Source organism: Notechis scutatus, chromosome 1 (genome assembly GCF_049901735.1).
Source record: "Notechis scutatus isolate UNSWTSFEM ecotype Mainland chromosome 1, rNotScu1.2, whole genome shotgun sequence".
NCBI lineage: Eukaryota > Metazoa > Chordata > Lepidosauria > Squamata > Elapidae > Notechis > Notechis scutatus.
Genome location: NC_142009.1, coordinates 328,835,341 through 328,858,475, shown reverse-complemented (window position 1 = coordinate 328,858,475; position 23,135 = coordinate 328,835,341). Strand labels below are relative to the sequence as shown.

The 23,135-nt window shown below is 44.2% G+C and overlaps 1 protein-coding gene across 2 annotated transcripts in view; it reads right to left on the bottom strand.

Annotated features, from left to right (window-relative positions):
* Positions 1-6,467: 6,467 nt before the first annotated feature.
* SUGP1 (SURP and G-patch domain containing 1) overlaps positions 6,468-23,135 on the bottom strand; it is a 30,792-nt gene continuing 14,124 nt past the window's right edge. For both annotated transcript variants that reach the window (XM_026683162.2, XM_026683163.2), the window contains exons 9-14: positions 19,397-19,503; positions 15,723-15,900; positions 13,794-13,900; positions 12,463-12,608; positions 9,684-9,813; positions 6,468-7,631 (exon numbers count right to left, since the gene is read on the bottom strand). In XM_026683162.2, coding sequence (XP_026538947.2) covers positions 7,605-7,631; positions 9,684-9,813; positions 12,463-12,608; positions 13,794-13,900; positions 15,723-15,900; positions 19,397-19,503 — 695 coding nt within the window. In that variant the 3' untranslated portion in view covers positions 6,468-7,604. The remainder of the gene's footprint in view (positions 7,632-9,683; positions 9,814-12,462; positions 12,609-13,793; positions 13,901-15,722; positions 15,901-19,396; positions 19,504-23,135) is intronic.

Sequence of the window (23,135 nt, the reverse complement as noted above, 5' to 3'; positions counted from 1 at the left end):
CAAAAACCTTATCCTAAGATTTGCGCAATGAATTGCAAAGTCCAAAACAAACGTGCCTGTGCATCTTTGGAGATTCTCAGTCATCCAGGTCATGGTTGTCCCAAAGGTGCTTTTTTTTCTCCAAGAGGCAACTGGACTACCTTGGTTTTTGTTTTGTTTTTCTTTGAAGACGTTTCACTTCTCATCCAAGAAGCTTCTTCAGCTCTGACTGGGGGACTTTGGTCTCGAATCTGGGATTGCCCATTCTTTTGCATTCTTTTAACAACTCCTAAAAGAATGCAAAAAGGACCAGCTGTCTGCAAGGAGAATAAATCCTTCCATTCCCTGCCATTCAGTCAGAGCTGAAGAAGCTTCTTGGATGAGAAGCAAAATGCCTTCCAAGAAAGAAACAAGAAAGTCCAGTTGACTCTTGGGGGGAAAAAAGCATCGTTATGGGAAACCTGCCTGTGTGGTTTCATGTTGTCAAGACTGCCTGTCTGTCATTGAGATGTTTTGAATTCAGCAAATCAAGTTTGCCAGTCCCTGTGGCTAGGACCAAAAGAACACAGGGGTTAAGAAAGAAGCATAAAGCCTTAGTGGCAATACACCCTAGAGGTCATCCAATCCAACCCCCCCCTGATCACTGCTAGATTTGCTGCAGCATCTCTGATGGAAGAGCATATTTAGGAGCAGCCTGTCATCTTTTTCAGGGTCACCAGGTATATATTTGCTCTGCTTGTGCAGCTTACTGGCAAGAAACCTTGATAGGATTGCAGCTGTAAATCAGGCCAGTGTTAAAAATACTTGACGGAAAAGGGAGAGAGCTGCCTATCAAGGCAGAAATGTAGGTAGCTGGCAGAGCTTTTCCTATTAATCCATCATTTCCAGTGAGCTTCCCCTGTTTCAGTTTTGTTGTGTTGGCAGATTGCTGTTAATTGCAAAATAAAAAATAAAATATATGCCAGAATGGGTTGCGAATCCGTTTTTTTAAAAAAAGGAGAACCTGCATGGTTATAAGTTGGCTAGCTTTTAGATTACCCTATAATGCTTTCCTGACTCTAAATTTAGAACAGTGATTCTTAAAACTGGGGGGGAATTTTCCCAGAGGGAGAAATTTGGGCGCATCCTGGGGGAGTAATAGAGCAATTGGTAATTACTTATTTGTGAGTTGAGGATCCATTTTGGGATTGCTGTGGCTGAGACGCTTGTGTAAAACTAGTCTTTTTATATTTTTTTTAAATGGGTGTAATAGTATTATTTGAGGAAAAGGGATAATTGGCTGTGACAATTTAAGTGCCGCTCTTTTAGATTAGAATACATTTTAAGGCCTTGCGTCTGTTCTCTCATGCCAAATCAGTAATGTTGATTTTCCTCATCAACTGATGTGCTAATTATTTTTATGTTGTTATGATGATGAGCAGTGTCATTTTGAATTGGGCAGACTTACAAATTCAGTGTATGGAATTAAAATAACAAAAGCTCCTTTTGACTTGTGTTTCCAAGAGGCCCTCAACTTACGACCACAACCGGGACCAGAATTTCTGTTGCTAAGCAGTTACACCCCATTTTTGCCACAGCTGTTAAATGTATTGCTGTTAAGTGAATCAGGCAGTCGTTAAACAAATCTGACTTCCTCCGCTGTCTTGGCTTGTCATAAACCAGCTGGGAAGGTTGCAAATGGTGATCATATGACCCTGGAAACATATAAATACATGTTGGTTGCCAAGTGCTTGAATTTTGATCACGTGACCGTGGGGATGCTATGACGGTTGTAAATGCGAGGACCAGTTATTTTCAGTGCTGTACTTATTTCAGTCAGTCACTAAAGAAATGGTTGTAAATCAAGGATTAGAATTCTTTATTGGCCAAGTGTGATTGGACACCCAAGGAACTTGTCTTGGTGCAAATGCTCTCAGTGTACATAAAAGAAAAGATACATTCATCAAGAGTCAAGAATCATAAGGTACAACACTTAACAATAGTCATAGGGTACAATAAGCAATCAAATTACTTGCATTTATTTTGTCTGGGCCATTCTTGAGTTCAGAAAGCTGTTTCTTTTTTCATTCACGGTGCTCTTTTTGTCTTTAAAGATCTTAATGGAGTGTTTTTTAAATCTGGTACATTGGAAGACATGTGGACATCAACTTCCAGAATCCCCCAGTCAGCATCACAACAACTCCAGATGTTGGACTCCAGGAGCCCCAAACTCCCAACCATCTTATTAAGATTGAGTCACAGCTGGCATGGGGCAGGCACCTGAGCAGGTTATACTGGTATAGCTTCATTTGTTTTATTGATTGATTTTACTGTATTTAGAGCCTGCCACAGACGATGGACTCTGAGCAGAGTACTGCAAAATTCCTTCCCAAAATTAATTAAAAACAGAAACACGTAATAGAAATCCGTAAAAAGGTTTTCGCCGACATACAGGATGATGCAGTAGTGGAGGTGTTGAATTATGAGTGGGGCGACCAAGATTTTAATTCCTTCCTCAGTCATAGAAGCTTATAGGCTGAATTTGGGCTAGTCCCTCCCTCCCAGTATAAGAGCCAATCAGGGGTAGTAGGGGGTTGGGCTAGGAGTGGGGAGATCCAGGTTCCGTATTCTAGGAAGCTCATTGGTTGTCTTTCAGCCAGTCTCTCCCCCCCCGCCCAATCAGCCCAGCCTACCTTGCAGGAATGTTGTTGTGGGGAAAAATAGTGAACTCCCCCAAAGTTAGAATATAATACAAGGGTCTTCAGACTTGGCAAGTTTAAGACTTGTGGACTTCAACTCCCCGAATTCCTGAGCTGACACAAGTCTTAAAAGTTGTCAAGTTTGAAGGCCCCCTGCTCTAATAAATAAATATTCAGGTACATCAAAGGTGCCATTTACTTCACTGGAAGGCTAAATAAGTATTTTCAAAATACCTGAAGGGCCTTCCATAAATTGGGAATCATCACCAAAGCAACCCGTCACTTGACCAATGAACCTGGTGAGCAACAGAGAGCCAGAAGGACAGGCCTTCCTTTAAATCACCAAAACGATCCATGAAATCATCATTTTCGCAATGGGCCATTGTTCAGTGGATCTTGTTTTACCTTCATTAAAAGATAGGCTGCAGTCCAAGTGCAACAGATACTTAATATAAGTAGTCCTCGACTTACAACCACAACTGAGCCCAAGGTTTATGTTGCTAAGTGAGTTTTTCTCCAGTTTACTAACTTTCTTGTCACAGTTGTTAAGTGAGTCACTGCAGTTGTTAAGTTAGTAACACGGTTGTTAAGTGAATCTGATTCCCCCAGTTGACTGCTTGTCAGAAGGCTACAAAAGGTGATCACATGACTTCAGGACACTGCAACTGTCATAAATATGAGTCAATTCCCAAGCATCTGAATTTTGATCATGTGACCACGGGGATGCTGCAAGGATTGTGTGGAAAAAATGGTAATGAGTTGCTTTTTTCAGTGCTGTTGTAACTTCAAACGGTCACTAAGTAAATGTTGTAAGTCAAGGACTACCCGGATAGAAAGCCACTTTCACACCAACCATTAGTCCAGCTTAGAATTTTCTACACCAATAAATATAAAGGATAAGTACAATGGTTTCGCTTTTCTTGACCCAGAAAACATAAAAACGGCTGCCAAAAACGAAAAGCGATGAAAATTAAACCCCGTGGGATTCTTACGTGCTTATAAAACGCTGGTTTTCCCACTTCTAAAGAATAATTATGAATGTAGCGCATACTGTAATTTTTTAAAATTTTCTTCATCTTGCAAGGATACAGAGAATTTGCTTCTTGTTATCAACTGGGACATTTATCAAGAGAATAAATTTTTTTAAGCTGCCCTGGAAGATTTTGGATAATTTCTATAAAGGACCGCAGTCTCAAAGAGAGGGAACAAAAAAAAGATAAAGGATGCTTGTATCTTTATAGGCACATTTTGATAACAGGATCGAGGGTCAAGTAATCATCAATGAGAAAACAACTGATTATTTTTTTTTGAGAGTGGGGAGGGGTTTATGGGTTCTCAGTTCATGAAATTTAAAAGTTGTAAGCCACCTGGAGTTACCCTGAGATGGGCAGCCATATGGATTTGTTTCATAAATATCAGTAGTTCTCGACTTACAACTACAATTGAGCCCAAAATTTCTATGACTAAACAAGACAGTTAAGTGAGTTTCGCTCAGTGGTGGGATTCAAATTTTTTTTTACTATTGGTTCTGTGGGCGTGGCTTGGTGGGCGCGACAGGGGAAAGGTTACTGCAAAATCCCCATTCCCTCCCCACCCCACTAACCTGCTTTCCAGCTCTGTTCTCCTGTGCAGGGCAACAAAAGAAGACCCAGCTGATCAGCTGGGACTTTGGAGGCAGAGAATAGATGGGGGCCGGGCCAGTCAGAGGTGGGATTTGCCGGTTCTCTGAGCTACTCAAAATTTCCGCTACTGGTTCTCCAGAACTGGTCAGAACCTGCTGGATACCACCTCTGGTTTCGCTCCATTTTACTACTTTCTTGCCATGGTTGTTAAGTGAATCACTGAGTTGTTAGCTTAAGCTCACATGGTTGTTAAGTGAAATTGGCTTCCCCCTTCAGTTCACTTATCAGGTCACCAAAGAGGATCACATCACATGACCCCGGGACGCTGCAACCGTCATGTGAACCCGTTGCCAAGCGCCTGAGTTTTGCTCACATGACCGGCGGGGGGGAGGCTGCTATGGTTGCCAAGATCATCATTTTTTTTCAGTGCTGCTGTAGCTTCAAATGGTTACTAAATGAATGGCTGTTAAGTCGAAGACAATCCGTACATAAACAGCTGAAGATCCTTGGTAACCTCCCATGTGTTATTATTAAAAGATGAGGTGACAGCAGCAGGTCAATACTTATGCCGTTGTAACTTTTCTTAGTGGCCAAGGACCACTTCTACCGACCAGCTGTTTCCTCCTGCCAACCAAGGTGAAGAAGTTAATAGTCCCACCCATCTGTTCCCCAAGGGACAAAAGCTATGAGAATGTACAGGCATTTGTTTAATGACCATTAAAATTTACAATGCCTCTGTCATGCCCCTGTTGGAATCTGATTCGGAAGGGGAGGCCGAGCAGCTGACAGGGAGTGGGAGTGTGGCTCCATTGGCTGTGGAAGAAACTGGGGAAGGGCAAAGTCCGGCTGGGCATTCAGAGGAAGACCCAGGCCCACCCCCTCTTCATCCTAGGGCACGCAGGGAGGAACGGAGAAGGGAGCAACGTGAGTTGCGTGGCTTATGGAGAAGGAAAGGGCCCTGATTCCCTCCATTAGCTGCAGCTGGGAACACAGTGTTTAAAAAGGGAAGTTGCGCGCAGCAAACTTATTGAGAGCAAATCATGAGTTATCGTTATTGTCAAGGCTTATCCGGGTTCCTGGTGTCTTCCCAACTGTGTGTGTTTTTCTGGCCTTTCAAGTCTGCAATTCCTTATCCTGCCATGTCAAGTTAATTACTGCAGCGTGATTTGTGTGGATTTTAATTTACAGTTTGTATGTTTTCGGACTGAATTTCCTCCACTTAAAGGCTGTTCCTGGGAGAGTTTTTCTCAAGCCAAAGGTATCCTGGAGATTGGAGGTACTAAAGGGACTCTTCTTACTTATGTGACTGTGTTGCCTTTGTGCCAGGCCCCGGGTCATCACAGCCTCTGAAAAAAATATGTCTTATGACAGCGCCTCACACATATGACCATTGCAGCATCCCCACAGTCACATGATCAGATTTTGGCTGCTTGGCAACCAACAGGCATTTATGATGGTTGTAGCATTCTGGGATCACCATTTGCGGCTTTCCCAGCTGGCAAATTAAGAGGGGAAGCCAGATTCGTTTAACGGCCATGAGTCCACTTAACAACTGTAGTGCTACACACTTAGCAACCTTGACCAAAAAAAAGGTGGTGAAATTGGGCATGACTCAGTTAACAACTGTCTTGCTTAGCAATGGAAATTCTGGTCGTAAGTCAAGGACTAACTGTACTTGCACTGAGGGATACTTGGAAGCAGTGGTCCTATCTCTAGGGACCCTGGCACGGAGGGTTTCCTGTGTGCATCCTCTCCCAACCTTGGCAGGTAAGAAAGTCCATTTCCCCCCCAAACTTGCATAGAGGGGTGCTGAAAGTGGTGCGGTGGCCTAGAGGTGGAGCTCTCACCTCACAATCAGGAGGCTGTGAGTTCGATCCTAGGTAGAGGCAGATATTTCTCTCTCTGGGCATACCGAGAATATATCTGCTGAACCAGACTCTGCGTTGGCGACAGGAAGGGCATCCGGCCATTAAAACACTCTGCTAGCTCCATTCGGTTGCCCAGACTCCACCCTGCAAGGGATTATGGGGTTGTTAAATGAAGAGGATGATGCATAGAAGGAGGCTACTTCCCCATTCCTTCTCTACCTGAGAGTCATGTACACTCATCCATCATTCTTGGAATTTTGGAAAAACAAACAAACTCATTGTCAGGACATTCAAAAGGAAAAAAAACAATCTTCCTCGCATTATTTCTCTAGCTTTATTAACATGTTTGGCAAAAGCCCAACGTATCAACTCTACATCATTAAAGTTTAACAAAAATGAAAATAAGCATCGTTTCAGAGCCTACCTGAAGGAACCACAGTTTTTTTTAATGTTGGAAGATCATGGAAGAGAGAGGTTTGCCTTGGTGAACAGGGCATGTAATTGTTGTAAAACAAAAAGATTTTTTTTGGTTTTCCCCTTCTCTAACCTTTCTCCTTTGGAACAAATCTGAAAGATTATTAAAACCTACTAAGAATTAAGCAAAGGCTGAGAATCGAGCTAAGGATGTGTTTGGTTTTGGCCTCTGGCTTGGTCTAAGAAACAATTCAAACTTCCTCGCTCTTTGAAATAACTAAAGAGTGAGGAAAAGGAGAGCCAATTGTCCTCTAAAAAGAGAAGGTTGGCCGATACACGGTGGTTTTGCATGCTTTCACGAGATTCCCTCAGAACTGAGGTAAAAATGACAGCCTCACAGAGACGCAATACTCTGGGATAGTTTGTCTCTCCCCCCCCATTTAAAAACAGTTCCCCTTTCCTAAGTTACTGCAACCCAAATCTTGCTCTTTTGAACTGCAGCTGGAAAGCCTCTCTACCATATTTGGGGTAAATAAATTTCTTTATTTATGCCTGTGTTGGTGGTCGCCTGTTACATCCCATACTGTGATCCTTCCCTGCAGGGACCCACCATCAACAAGGAACAGCAACCCAGAATTTATTTCTATGTTCATGGGGAAAGAAACAGGGCTTCAAAGGAAAACCATGAAACCAAGTAGAATGAAGATTACACGTTACATTAACAAATGTTTTTAGGCCAATTCCCCCTTCTCACAAATGGTTGGGAACATTTTTTCTGATCATCTCAGTTCCAAGTTGCTCCTTCTCTTTCTTTAATGGTATCACATTTAAAATAATAATAATAATAAACGAGGGGGTGAGCTCTGCAACCACAATGAAAAAGTCCAACATCTGTGGGCGGGTAAACAGATGGGAGGTTAACCTGAAACAGAGTCCTAAACGAAAGAATGGGACATTTTTTTAAAATAAACTTGTCACAGTAAACAATCCATCACTGGAGGACCAGGGAGTAGGTGGGAGGTGAGAAGAAACACACTGCAGCATCAATAATAAGGACGCCGAGGGTTGTTCTGGAGGAGGAGAAAAAAAAAAGACAAAATTCAAATCATCATGGTAAGAGAAGGCCAACAGAATCTGAGGCTCCAACCCAACACCATCCTTTTTGAAGTGATCATCACATTGTTTGATATCACATGGGTGTGTGTGTGATTGTTCAAGGTTTTAACACGTTGGATGAACCGATCACGTTTAACCCTGAAGGCTTAGAAAGTTGCATCCATTCTGGTGTATCCAATAAACGTGATGAAGCAACCTACATCCTGGTGCAATGTGTGAATCCGTTCTTTGAATTCAAGGGAGAAGAAAAACCAGAACAGGCTGACATTCTACAAAGTTAGTCAAATGGTCGTTAAATGAATCTGACTTCCCTATTGACTCTGCTTGTCAGAAGGTCACAAAGAGGAGCACATGGCCCTGGGACACGGCAACCGTCATAAATAGGAGCCAGTTTGCCAAGGGTCCGAATTTTGATCATGTGACCATGGGGATGCTACAACCGTTCCAAGAGTGAAAAATGGTTATAAGCCTCTTTTTTCAGTGCCATTGTAACACTGGTCATTAAACAAATGGTTGTAACTTGAGGATTACCTGGACTCAGGCTTCATTCCAAGAATGAAGAACAGCAGCTGTTCCTGCCGTTTATAAACAACATTTATAACTGTTGTTTGCATGTTCTATAATACTTTTCTCAACTGCTTCTATTTTTAGTGTTCCCACAGTTAACGTGGACTTAATGTTGTGTTACATATGCAAGATTAAATAAAGGCTGAGCTATAAAGAGAGAAAATTGATACATGTAATTTTGAAGATTTATATTTGAAGGATTTCTCAAATGAGATTTAAATAGGCTAGCAACACATCGTGAGAGAATAGAAGGGAGTTTCTGGAAAAAGAAAACTTGGGCGAGCTGGCTGGCACCATACAGGGAAGTTATCTTCTCCACAACAAAGGAGCAGGATCTCCTTCCTAAATATGCTTACACGAATTCTTTCTGCAGCACTGGATACAGCACTTTAAGTGATTAACCTCATTTTGATGTTTGGTAAAATAATCCTTACAATATAGTGCTGCAAATTGTTTAGAATATAGAATAAAAATAGAATATACAATTGATCAATCTATATCAATATAGTCAATCAGTTACAGTGAAGCAAGCAACCTGTTCAAATAGTTCCTTCAATACATTTTTTTTTTTTTTGCAGTCAAAGGCAACTCAGATCAGGACATCTCAATGAAAACAGACCGTCCTGGCATTTTCAGAGTAAAATGTCAAGAAATTAAAAGTTCATGCCTGCCCTTGCCTGCCCTGGTGGTGCAGTCGTTGGAATGCAGTATAGCGTAGGCTAATTCTGCCCACAGCCTGGAGTTCGATCCTGACCAGCAGTCAAACCTGGCTCAACTCCATAGCTGCCTGTACCTGCTTTCATCAGCAGCTTTGCCTTACAGTGACGGGAGGAGGGTGGTGAATTCCTAAGGGTGAAGGGAGGCTATGGAACGCAAGTGAACCGCTTCTTGCTAGACAGACATTTTATCTAACAAGGCCAAGGGATGAAGAATATTTTGACTGAAGCAGAGAGCTTTTCCCAAAGCAAAAGAACTGAATTCAATTGGTGAACTACGAACTGTGGGTGGCCGGAGGGGAAAAGAGGAGTTAACTATGTGGGTTTTCGAGGGAAAATCCCAGAACTTACTTTGCTTCTGCCGTGCCTAGATAGATTTTTCAATAAAGCTACTGGCTATTAACTGTTGGATAATCTAAAGAGTTTCTTTTGTTCAATGTGGTAAACGGGACCAGTTGACATTGGTTCAAGGTTGACTCAGCCTTCCATCCTTCCAAAGTTGGCAAAATGAGGACCCAGCTCGTTGGGGGCAATAGGCTGACTCTGTAAACCGCTTAGAGAGGGCTGTAAAAGCACTGTGACGTGGTATATAAGTCTAAGTGCCAGATTATTTCAAAAAGACTGTTCCAATGTATCCCTAACCTATTTCGGATATAAATCAATTGTATAAGCATAATTTCTGACATGGGAAAAAGGGGCCCCAAGGGGTGGGGCTTCTCTCACCAGTGGGTTGGGCCGGAATCTGTAGGCCAACATCATCCTCTTCCGAAAAGCCTCGTACTCATCATCATCCTTGGACAAATCAGCAGGACGGTCGATCCCAAACCCTGCTCCATCCACAGCCGTCACCCCCCTGGTTGGGAAAGAGCTGCGTTTATCTTATGTGCGTGGATATGAGGAAGCTGCCTTAGACCAGACCTTTTAAGATAGGGTGGATTAAAACCATAGAGTCAGAGGGCTGGAAGGGACTATGGAGGTCTTGTAGTCCAGGGGTCTCCAACCTCGGCAACTTTCAGACATGTGGACTTTAACTCCCAGAATTCCTCAGCCAGCTTTGCTGGCTGAGGGATTCTGGGAGTTGAAGTCCACAAGTCTGAAAGTTGCTGATGTTGGAGACCCCTGTTCTAGTCCAACCCCTTTCCAAGGTATACTTTATTACAGGTAGTCCTTGACTTACAACTACAACAGAGTCCAACATTTCCATTGCTAAGCAAGACATTTGCTAAAGGAGTTTTGTTCCTTTTCACAACCTTTCTTGCCATAGTTGTGAAGTAAATCACTGCAGCTGTTCAGTTAGCCACATGGTTGTTAAGTGAATCTGGCTTCCTCACCGACTTTGCTTGTCAGAAGGTTATAAAAGGTGATCACATGACCCCAGGATACTGCAACCATCCTAAATATGAGACAGTTGGCACGAGTCTGAATTCTGATCGTGTGAACATAGGGATGCTGCTATGGTCATAGGGGAGAGAACAATGGTCGTAAGTCACTTTTTTCAGTGCTGTTGTAACTTTGAACGGTCACTAAATGAACTGCTGTAAGTCGAGGACTACCTGGATTTAGGGACTTTGCCCTTGGAGCTGAAGCAGGGCTGCCATAACTTCCAAACCAAGTAAGAGAACCGGAGTGGTTATACTGGGATATCATGAGGATGGTGGGCCAGAACCAGGGCAAGGTTCTAGTAGTTCCCCCTCAGCCACAGAAATTCTCTGGGGAATTTTGGGCCAGTCTTTGTTCCTCTACCCAATTATCTCACAGGAAAAATAGAAGAGGGAAGGTACATACCCCACCTTGAGCAACTTTATGAAATCTGAGGTAAAAAATCCAACACAACACAGGTAGTCCTCGACTTACACCCAGGCACTTAGCAACCATTTGAAGTTATGACAGACTCTCCAGGGTTACTTACCACCCAGATTCACTGTTCTGATGGCTGGGTCCAGCTGTATGTTGGGTGCTTGGCAAATGGACCACATTTACGGCTGTTCCATGTCATGTGACTACAATCTACGATGGGGTTTCTTTTTGCCAGAAAAAGCTTATTTCCAGCAAAAAAAAAAAACCCAACAACAAAACCATTGCTGATTCACTGAATAGTGCTTAATGTCCATGGTGATTCGCCTAACAACTACTGCAAAAAAAGATTCTAAAATTGGGCACAGATGTGTGGTGACCCACTTAATGACAGGCATGATTTACGACCAGTATTCTGGTCTCAGTTTACGGTCATAAGTCAAGGACTACCTGCAAATACATTTAATTTCTTTTTTACACTGGGACACCTTGCTACCAAGCCAAAACCTGTGACTGCCAGAGAGAGAGAGAGAGAGAGAGAGAGAGAGAGAGAGAGGGAGGAGGGAGGGAGGAGGGAGGGAGGGAGGAGAGAGAGAGAGAGAGAGAGAGAGAGAGAGAGAGAGAGAGAGAACGTTCATAATGACTCTGGTGTGAGAAGGGGTTAGCAGGTCATCCCCTCCAAGCAGATCATCTAGAACAGTGGTGGCTAACCTTTTTGGGCTCCCGTGCCGGAAATACCAGAAGTGCCAAAATGGGCCCGTTTTCGGCCTCCAAAGGCTGCAGAGGCTTCCCTCAAGTGTCAGAGAGGCTGAAAATGGCCTCAAACAGGCCGAAAATCGGCTGGGAGGTGCGCGCATCCACAGTGCAGGTAAGTTTGGCTGGGACTTGCGTGCCCCCACAAATGGCTCCGTGTGCCACCTGTGGCATGTGTGTCATAGGTTCGCCATCACGGATCTAGAATAACGGCCCCCCAACCTTTTGGGGCACCAGGGACCTGTTCTGTGGGGAGATGTTTTTCTATGGACCGAAGGGGGCATGGTTTTGTGTGCTGCCTGCTTCCTGTGGATGGGGCTTCGCTTGTTTGCGTGGCCCAGTAGCTGGCACGCTGCAGACCGGGTGCCGATCCACGGATTGGGGTGTGTGTGTCCCCTGATCTAGAATGACCACTGATAGGCAGACTCATGGCAGTGCACGTGACACACATGACGCTACCTCCAACTCCTTCCTGCCTGTTCAGAGAAGGAAGCAAAATTTCCTTGCTGCGACAATGTCATTCAGTCTGTCCACATGAATGCGTGGGGGAGGGTGGGGGAGGAAGAGAAGAGAGAGACAGGCGCTTGCTTTGGTTTTTCCCTCTGCAGTTTCTCCTCTCTACCATCTGCTGAAACATCCCTGATTCTCATCTGTCTGCAGCCAAACACCTGAAAAGCAAATTATTCTAAACAACTTGGACTTTCAACTGCTAAGCCAATATGTCACATCAGAAAGCACATCCTGGTGATGTTATATAAAAAGTAGATTTTATTCTATCAATTTTATGACTGTCTTCTTTCTACACTGATGTTCTATATATTTTGGGTTGTTTTTTTTTAAAAAAAACTTGGTTTTCTAGCTTGTTCGCTGCTGTGTGTGTTTCTGAGCAGGGGAAAATGGAAGGATTTCCCCCCCTCCAAATCAAGATATAACAAAAGAGGGATCAGACACCTACTTGTTCACAGGAGCTTTGATACCCTGACCATCAGATCCCAGACCATCACCTTCCTTCCAGCCCATTTTCATCAGCATCTGGTAACCTATGTTTTCCACGGTCAGTTTAAATTCTTTGTATTCAGAGTAATCAGGCTCACGGCCTTCCTGTGGAGGAAGAAAACAATAGTTTGAAAAGAAATCATGCATGAGAATCTGCTTCAAAACAATGTCTCTCAACTGTGACAATTTAAAGCGATGAGGACTTCAAAATTCCCAGAATTCTCCAGCCAGCAAAGAATTCTGGGAGTTGAAGTCCTCGCCTCTTTTAGTTGTCGAGGTTGAGAAACACTGTTCCAAGCTGTCACTATGACTGACAAGCAATGACCTTTTTCAGTCCCCTTCCAAAGGCCCATGCCACCTGTCTGGAGGCAGCGACCCTTTAGTGCAGGGGTCCTCAAACTTGACAGCTTTAAGATTTGTGGACTTCAACTCCCAGAATCCTTCCTCCAGTCATGTTAGCTCAGGAATTCGGGGAGTTGAAGTTCCACAAGTCTTCAACTTGCCAAGTTTGAAGATTCTTGCTTTAGTGCAGGGGTCTCCAACCGTGGCAACTTTAAGACTTGTGGACTTCAACTCCCAGAATTCCTCAGCCAGCAAAGCTATTTGAGGAATTCTGAGAGTTGAAATCTACAAGTCTTAAAGTTGCCACGGTTGGAGACCCCTGCGTTAGTGGGTCTTCTAGATCTTGGGGGGTGGGGGGAGGGTGTTGGACAATCCTCCAGTTCCATTACTATTAGAACAGAAGTATAAAAAAGTATTCTCTAGGGAATAATTTTATATAGCTATTTCTAGACTGCAAAGCTCTCAGCAGTTTAGGATTTCTCTATAGAGAGGTGGTGCCTCAGTAATCTCCCATTACTTTTGGTTATCCTTCTTTGCTCCTTTCCCAGGTTTGAGGCCATGCTCTTTGGGGTGAACACACACAACCATGAGGTAGAAAAATTCTGAATCTGAAACGTTTCTAAGTTTGAAGGGGCCTCTTGGAGGCTTAAGTGCTGTTCCAACTGCCCTGCCAATATTTTCAGTTGCAACTGGTATACTTTGGAGTTGAATGCCAACCCATTTGGAACAAGCCTCCTTTTGAAATTGTTTGAAATTGTTTTGTCTATTGCATGTATCTAATGCGTTGCCCAATTTTTTTTTTCCAAACAGGAAAAACAGATCCTCTTTCTCTTCCCTCCTCCCCGCTCCCATCCTCTTCCTCTTCTTCCTCCTCCTCCGGAAACATTCAATCACACACACACACACATATATAAGCTGTCCTAAAGAGAAGGACACTAAACATTTTACCTTCAGAGCTTTGAAGGTTTCCATAAACTTCTCAAGCTCATCAGGTGGCAGAAAATCTCCAATGAAATGTTTTCCTCGGCCCATTTGAGTCAGCTGCTCCGCCCATTCTGAAAAAGGACCAGGCAGAACACAATTACTTCTCAGCAAGACGTTGTTTGTAGAACATACAAGATGTCCTTGACTTAACAACCATTTGTTCAGTCACGGGTTCGAAGTTACAATGGCCCTGAAAAAAAAGGGACTTACGACCGGTCTTTACACTTACAACCATTGCAGCATCCCCAGGGTCACGTGATCAAAATCCAGGTGCTTGGCAACTGGCTCATATTTATGACGGTTGCAGGATCCTGGGGTTGTGGTCCCCTTTTGTGATCTTCCGACAAGCAAAGTCAACGGGGAAGCCAGATTCACTGAACAACCGTGTTACTAACTACTGACAACTGCAGTGGTTCACTTAACAATGGTGGCAAGAAAGGTTATAAAATGGGGCAACTGTCTCACATAGCAACAGAAATCTTGGCCTTAACTGTGCTCGTAAGTCAGGGACTATCTGTACAGGGTCAATACACATTAAGCCCATGAATTTGTTGGGATCAGCAATTTTATGCTGGACCCAAGAGAATTTCTTTATAACATCCATATAACTCCAGGCACCAGGCTTATAATTAAGGAGGAGCAGGGAGCACATTCTCACGCATGGCAACTTGAAAATGGGTGGACTCCGAATCCCAGAATTCCCAGCCAGCATGGGGGAGGGGAAAGCCACAACCGATGAGTTAAAATTGAGTCCTCTTGCACCAGATTCTGTAGAGTAGCGGTTCCCGATCTTTTGAGCCCAGGGACCGGTTTTGTGAAACACGGTTTTTCCACGGACTGGGGAGAAGGAGTGTGCAATCTAGGGCCCGTGCGTGTGTGTGTGCAGTTTCGCTCGCCTGCTGCTCACCTCCAGCTGTGCAGCCCAGGTCCTAACAGGCCATGGGCCAGTGCTGGCCTGAGGCGTGGGGCTTGGGGACCCCTGCTGTAAAAATAGAAGCTTTACAAGGAGAAAGTTATGGCTTTGTTAAGAGTAATGAAGAGTTTAAGCGCTGGGAAAATTTACAGAATGTTAAGTGTCAACTCATAAAATATTTCTATGGTCTTTTCAGAGTTGCCAACGGAAAGGGAGGGGGGGTAGCAATGCAGCAGCTTGCAAATCTGAAATTGCATTCCATAAATGTTTTAATGGATAGTTTCGAGGTGACCGAAGTTTGTGCTGCGCAAAATTCTAACTGGAGAGGCATGATTGATAACTCTTGGCTATGGATGTTTCCCATTGGAGAATATGAATTATGATACACCCAGCGGGTGGGGGAAAACCTGGGCCAAGGGTGACAATGAATGATGTGTCTCAGAGTCGGTTTCACCCAGGCAGCGCCGGCATGTTTACTCCTAATAAATCTTCTTTAAGTTTTGAAAGTTCGACTAGAGACTTATGATTTAAATGGGGGGGGGGGCAGGGGGGGTAACTGCCGGAGCCCTGACAGCAAGGGTTGGAAATGATTGTAAGACTCGGCGAGTTTGTTTTCAGTTTCTGGCAAAAAAAAAAAAATCCATTGAAGACAATGGATTTGCTTTACAACTGCCGCAAAAAAGGTCGTAATGTAGGGCATAGTGACCCAACTCACAAACAACATAGGCACAGCTTATGACCCTAATTCCAGGCTCAATTCTGGTTATAAGTCAAGGACTATCTGTATTGTCTAGATCAGGGGTGTCAACCTCACGTTGTCATGGCACTGTCATGTGACGTATCGCGACTCCCCCCCCTTTCGCTAAACTGGGCGTGGGCATGGCCAGTGTGTGTGATGCATCCGGGCTGCGAGTTTGACAGCCCTGGCCGAGATCAAGGCGGACACGAAGTCTTCCCTGTCTCCCCTGTTAAGCACTAACCACGGGTCTTGTCCATCTCCATGCGCCTCAGCTGGTGCTCCCACGTGCCCAACTCATTGTCGATTTCCTCATCGCTGTCGTAGCCGGACTGGTGCTCTTTGATTGTCCTCTCCCACATGATCTGCATCTCCTGCATGGCCTGTTTGTGCTTCATGATCATGTCGTACATTTGCTGCATCTGTAGAACAGAGTAGGATTCTTTACTGGCCAAATGTGATTGGACACACAAGGAATTGGTTACCGGTGCATAAACTCTCAGTGCACAGTACATACAAACAACAAAATGATAGATATCATAGATCGTAAAGGAGAATATTTAAAGCTCAGCACTGCCATGAGGGGTCCTTGGTGCTCTCTGAGCTTGCTTGTTTTCTTGCAGACATTTCATTACCCTAATCAGGTAACATCACCAGTGCTATCGTAGTAAGGAGTGCTGTTTGTTGTCAGATTATATTCTGGTATCTTGCTTGCCTGTGTGAGTGAGGGTGGTGGTTGGGCTGTTTACTGATGGCTCTTTGGCACTTTCTTGATTGGGATATTGCTTATGTCAGCGTTCCAGAAAACCTCCACTCCAACAAATAACTCCGAGACAGACATCATCTCCAAGGTTCTTTTTATTAAGAGTAGTAAACTGGCATATCTGGGAAATCCCGAATCTGAAAGTTCCTTGCAATAAGTAAAAACTACAAATCCAGGCCCTGCACCCATCATTGCATCACATGCCCCAATCACCATCCGTCCCAACTTGAGACGTCCTCTCACCCAGGTGCAGAAATAACATGACCTTGACTTAGAAGAAGAATGCTATTATTTCTATCCACATACACTCCAAGAACTTCCCCGCTCCCACTTTCCCAGGCTCAAGAATGAGGCAGCATGGAAGCATCTGGTGCTAATATGGCTTCCAAAGCTGACAGCTTATTTGATTGTTGGTCTGAAGTTAACCTTGGAGTTAAGCTACGCTGATCTGAGTGCGGATTACTGGTGGAGAGATGCTGGAGTCTTTTTGTTCTCTTTTGGGCTCTTCTGCATAGTCTATATAGATGTTGTCAACATCTATGTGTCTATTGATGACTGATTAACTATCCTTTAAACTCTGTACCTAATCTGTTTGGTTGCTGTGCCAAACTGGACAGTTGTTGAGGTACAAATGCAATAATTCCTCTGTAGAACTGTTATCAGACAGAACCTTGGGCAATCTGAGCTTTCTTAGCTGATGCAGGAAGAACATTCTTGGTTGTGCCTTCATATTCTTGCATAAAAAAAAACATGGCGGCCAATCCCAGGCGTAGGCCGCCTTTGGCAACTTTAAACCAGTGCAGTCCTGCAAAGTGCTCACCAGCTTCCCTAGGAATGGGCTAAGATGGAAACTTCAGGAAGAGAGGTAAAACCCTATTTTAATAGAACGCCTGAAAGGCTTGAAAGGGTGTGTTTTGCTTTGGAGAACCCTCCATTTCTCCACCTTTTTATCATTTCCACCAGAAAGTCAAGCTGAGAAGAGAAGCGATTTATAACGAAGGTTTGGACTGCAGAGGGCAGCAAAATTATCTGCCTCCTTATGCTGTAAGGTGATGTGGAAGCTACAAGCCCTGAACTGGCAACTTCCTCTGTAGGGACGGGGATCCTGATGCTCCAGGAAGGACTTCTTACCCATGACTGCAATGTTTCTCTACCGTGGCAACTTTACGATGTATGGACTTCAACTCCCAGAATTCCATAGCAAGCATAGTTGGCTTTCTTAAAATTCTAAGCAAGAATTCTGTGGAATTCTGGGAGCTGAAGTCTATACATCTTAAAGTTGCCAAGGTAGAGGAACAGTGCCTTATCGCAGGGGTCCCCAACCGCCGGTCCGCGGACCGGTACCGGGCCGCGGAACAACCCTTACCGGGCCGCTGGTTGCTGGGCGCCGCCATCTTTTTTGGTAAAAAGCGCTTCTGGTGAGCTTTTCCGGTAGAAAGCTCACCGAAGCGCTGTTTCACATAAAAGATGGCGGCGCCAGCGCTCGGTGAGCTTTTCCGGCAGAAAGCCATTTCACCGAAAAAGCTCACCAGAGCGTTGGCGCCGCCATCTTTTATGACGAACAGCGCCCGGTGACGCCACCGGAAGCGCTTTTCGTCATAAAAAGATGGTGGCGCCCAGTTGACGCCGGCACGGTCGCGGCGCCCAGCTGATGTCGGAACCGGGTCGCGGCGTCAAAAGGTTGGGGATCCTGCCTTATCGGATCTCTTCCTCAACACAGAGAATACTATCTGTGCTTATATGAGCCTTGTGGCAAACCATGTTTGAAGAAAGCCCGAGGAAGCACATGCCTCTACTTCTGCATCATTCAAACCCTTCCCAACTAGAAGATAGATGTCCCAATTAGCTCCATTCCACAATTTTTGCTTTGCAGAACCAGGAAGAAACCAGAAAGCAGCTGCTTAAATCTTTCAAACACAGGCTACAGTCTCATCCATACTGTATCATATGCCATTTGCTGAATAAATTAGTTGCTTGCATTTGTGCAATATAGTAAGTCACAAGCATGGTATTACACATCAAAAACACTAGGTTTGCATAATATGCTAAGGCAAAACATTTGTAAACCTACTCTATAAGACTCCAGGAAATAATGGCGCATATCTGGCTAACGTGGCCATAAGAGAGAATTTCTGTGTGTTTTTGGCTTGGAGGATTCTGTTACTATAGCTATTCTAATAAAAGTAGCTTTAAGTCTACACAGTATCTGTTTCTGTTTCTTAGTCTAGTCTACCTTAGAAGACTGACATAGATCTTGTAAGTCTGAATGTGTTTCCCTTCCACTCTTTTTTATCTTCATATTAGTGTGTGTGTGTGTGTGTGTGTGTGTGTGTGTGTTTCAGAGGTATTTTGATAAACGATTTCCTTGATCTGGGCTGAAACCTACTTTATCTGATTGATGCTTTGGTAATGGATTCTCTTCCTGTCCTTCAAAGATCATTCTCTATACCAGGGGTGTCAAACTCATACGTGATGTATTGGGACTTCCCCCGCTTCGCCAAACCAGGTATGGGCATGGCCAGCACATGACGCATCCGGCTCATGGGTCAGGAGTTTGACAGCCCTGTTCTATTCCGTTCCGTTCCGTTCCATTCCATTCCATTCTATTCTATTCTCTTCTCTTCTATTCTAATTCTATTCTATTCTTCTATTCTATTCTAATTCTATTCTATTCTATTCTAATTCTAATTCTATTTCTATTTCTATTTCTATTTCTATCCTATCCTATCCTATCCTATCCTATCCTATCCTATCCTATCCTATCCTATCCTATTCTAATTCTATTCTAATTCTTTCCCTCCCTCCGGCTTTTATTACTTTTACAATAACTCAAGGCAGTGAATATATCCAACACACCTTCCACCTCTTACTTCCCCACAACAACCCTGTGAGGTGAATTGGGCTGAGAGAGCTGACTTTTATGGCTAAGGTGGAACTAGAACTCAGTCTCCTGGGGGTTGGCCCAAAGTCCTCCAGATGGCTTTCATGCCTAAGAGAGTCCTAGAACTCAGACTCCTGGCTTCAAGTCTGTGTCTTAACAACTAGACCAATACACAGAAAACTGGATGGCGGCGGCGGCAGCAGCAGAGACACAAAAGCCAAAGAATGCAGTAGCCCCAACAAGCACACACCAAAATAATGTGACCTTAATTTACCTCTTGCTGTTCCTTCAGCTGCTTTTTCTGCGCATCTGACAGCTCTGTCACACCCACCAATCCAACTGGCTTCCCCTTCTCGTAGCCAAGTCCCTTGAGGTCCTGGACTGGAAAAGAAACAAGGATTAGAAGAATTAACTTAGTCTCCACTGGACTCCTTTCCCCAACTATTGTGGCTTAAAAGCACCCTATCCTCTAGGTTAGGCTACTATCTCTGATCCAGATGCATCAAGCAACATTTTAGCCTCAACATTCTTGAAAAACAATTTTACTCCTTCTTTGGTTGTTCTTGAAAGCGGTACCTAGCTGCCATTGACAAGGTGTGTTCAAGAGACTCAAGTAAGTTCTTTGGTTTTCCTAAAGAGGCAATTGGCATAGCTTTCTGGAAGAATAAAACATTGGACACGCCAACTCAAAAGCAAAATCCACCGAGCCCACTGAGCGAAGTATTTCTAGGAAGACACGTGCGTGATTGTGTTTTTGAAAGCTACAAACGTTTGCGTGTAGAACAACATACTATTTTTTTCCCAGCCAGGTGGCCCATTTAGTCTCTGAGTGCCTTGCCAGGGTTAACCCTCTCTATAAAGGGAATTAATCTCGATAGCTCTGAGGCTAAGGCTCTTAACAGCCAGAGGCACGGCCATGGTGGGGCTTAAAAAACATCACTGGAGCAGATGAAAGGTCCTATTACAAGCAGTCCTCCAACTTATGACCATGATGACAGCGGCAGACAGGACAGCTCTCCAGAGGGTTAACAACATCATTGCCCAGGATATCATTGGTTGCCCTCTCCCCTCTTTGGAAGAGCTTTATAGCTCCTGCTGCCTTAAGAAAGTTCAAAATATTATTAAAGATCCATCTAATCTTGGGCACCTTTTTAAAAAAAACTATTACCATCTGGCAGGCGGTACAGGACAATAAAGACAAGGACAAATAGGCTGAAAAACAGCTTCTATCCCAGGGCAGTAACTATACTGAACTATACTGTACAGTGAGTGCAATATTAATGCAATATCAGGGGTTTTCAATTCAATTGTATAGAATGTGAAGGATGTGTACGTGTGTTTTTATGTGTAAGTAGCCCAATACCCGTGCTTTGCTATGAAACTATGTGGTTGGACTTAGTTTTTGGGGAGGAAAATAAGGGAGGGGGAGAATTCTGCCTACCAGCATCCATCGGTATTCATCTGGCTAGAGTTGAGGAAGCTGTTTGGAAACTGAAACAGTATTTGTTTTGTGAGCAAGAGACAGCAAGGAGCCTGGTGTGGCTTAGCTCAACTGTTCTGTACTAAAGGTGCTTGGTGCTGTGAAACTAAAACTGAGACTGAACCTCCTCTCCTCTGCTTGTGTTTTGCATTTGGAACAGATTTCTTTTCAGGTAGGGAGGGGGACTAGAATTCCAGAGCATCAGAGTATGTTAATAATAATATAGGTGTCAACTAAAAAGATATTCCTAATACTAATGCTCTGATGGTCATTTCGAAAAATCCTTTCTTAGTGAGCACCTAGAAGCCAAAAGAAACATACATGCCAAATGTCAAGTTTGTAGGTTTTATGGTTCTGGAGATTCTGTGATGATGCCTGAGTGGTATTTCGCGCATACATACATACATACATACATACATATATTTTCTGAGGTTTTCGTGGGTACTTGTATGTGGATCTTTGGTTATTCGGGTTTTCTCCCACGTAAAATTGGAAGTATCTAGGCGACGTTTCGATGAAGTCTCATTCATCATCTTTAGGCTTGTGTCTTCGGCTTTGTGCTTCTCGGAGTAATGTGAGCTTGCAGTTGCTTCTTCCTTTTAACTGCTAGTGGGGGTGTGACTTGATTGGGTGGGGGCTTGGCTGTGTTCTGATTGGGTGGGGGTGTGTTCTGATTGGTTGGGGTTTGGCTGTGTTCTGATTGGTTGAGGGGTTGGCTGTGTTCTGCTTGGGTGGGGGGTGTTCTCATTGGTTGGGGGTTGGCTGTATTCTGATTGGCTGGGGGTGTGTTCTCATTGGTTGGGGGTTTGGCTGTGTTCTGATTGGGTGGGGGCTTGGCTGTGTTCTGATTGGCTGGGGGTGTGTTCTCATTGGTTGGGGGGTTGGCTGTGTTCTGATTGGCTGGGGGTGTGTTCTGTTCAGGTGGGGGCTTGGTTGTGCTCAGGTTAGTCTTAGTTGCCAGGGGATTTGAGCTGGTGAGGGCCACACAAGATGCTACCACCACACTTCCACGTAGAAAGCAGACTCACACCCACACAGAAGATGAGACACGACCTCGGACCAGAAGCCGTACTGCAGCTGCATCACTACCCGCTTCAAACCCCTCCGACCCATACATGAAGTGAACTGACGCCCACCATGAAGATGTGGCACGACCACAAACGCGAAGCCAAACAACAGGATCACAGCTCACCAACTCAAACACACACAACAACCCCCCCCCCAAAAAACCCACCCCCCCCCAAAAAAATATCTCCCTCCCCCCCCCCCCCCCCCCCCCCCCCCCCCCCCCCCCCCCCCCCCCCCCTATCTATAACACACATGGTATTCAGCTTTGTTCGGGTATTTTCTCACGTCATTATAGTTGTGCTTTTAAAGTTGTAGCAACGTTTCGGCAGAATCTCATCTGCCATCATCAGGCTTCTGTATTGTGTTCGTCTGTGAGTCAAACTTTTACAGTTGTTTCAGTTTTAAATTTGGGAACACACTTCCTCACTAGTCCAACACATGAAAGCCACAGGTCATAGCATCAACTTCAATGGCACCAAAACCCTAGCCACTATAGAAAAGCCCAGCCACAGAATTATCAGAGAAGCCATAGAGATTGAAAAAAGACCTGAAAGCATGAATAGAAGAGATGATTCCACCAGACTGTCAATTATTTGGAAGCCTGCACTCACAAACAAAAAAATCTCCACACCACTAACCAGGCAAACACCTGGGCACAAACAGATCCCCCCTGATACCTCCAGCTCAAACAAACCCCAACCAGGCACCCAGATGAAACCTAGCTTCCTAACAAATGATAGCCATCCATTCACTCAGAGCCAAGCTGCACTAAAAGCCTCCAATACAGGAACACAATGTTGCCAGCCAATCAAGACAAAAAAAGCCACAAAACAGACAAAAGATAGTAGAAACACCAATCAAGCAGAACACAGCAAACTCCAAGACCAAGACTTCTACACAGACCAAGACTTCCAACCAATCAGGATGAAGAAAAAACCATTCTGGCACAGCAGTAGGCTAGCCCCAAATTTAAAACAGAAACGGCTGTGAAAGTCTGACTCACAGATTAACACAATACAGAAGCCTGATGATGGCAGATGAGATTCTGCCGAAACGTTGCGACAACTTTAAAAGCACAACTATAATGATGTGGGAAAATACCCGAACAAAGCTGAATACCATACATTTAAGTACCCGCGAAAACTTAAGAAAACAAACAAATACACACACACACACACACACGTGCCCAGCCACATACATTGGACAAACCAACAGGAGAATAAATGCACACATCGCAGAACACAAAAACGCAGTCAGAAAAGAAGAAAATACTTCCTTCCTCTTCCAGCACCTTAAAGCCACAGGACATGAAATTAATTTCGAAGGAACCAAATTAATATCCAACACTGAACACTCCAGCAAGAGAATAATCAAGGAAGCCATCGAGATAGAGAAACACCCCATAACATGAATAGACAGGACGATACCTCCCGCCTACCAGACATCTGGAAGCTAGCCCTCACCA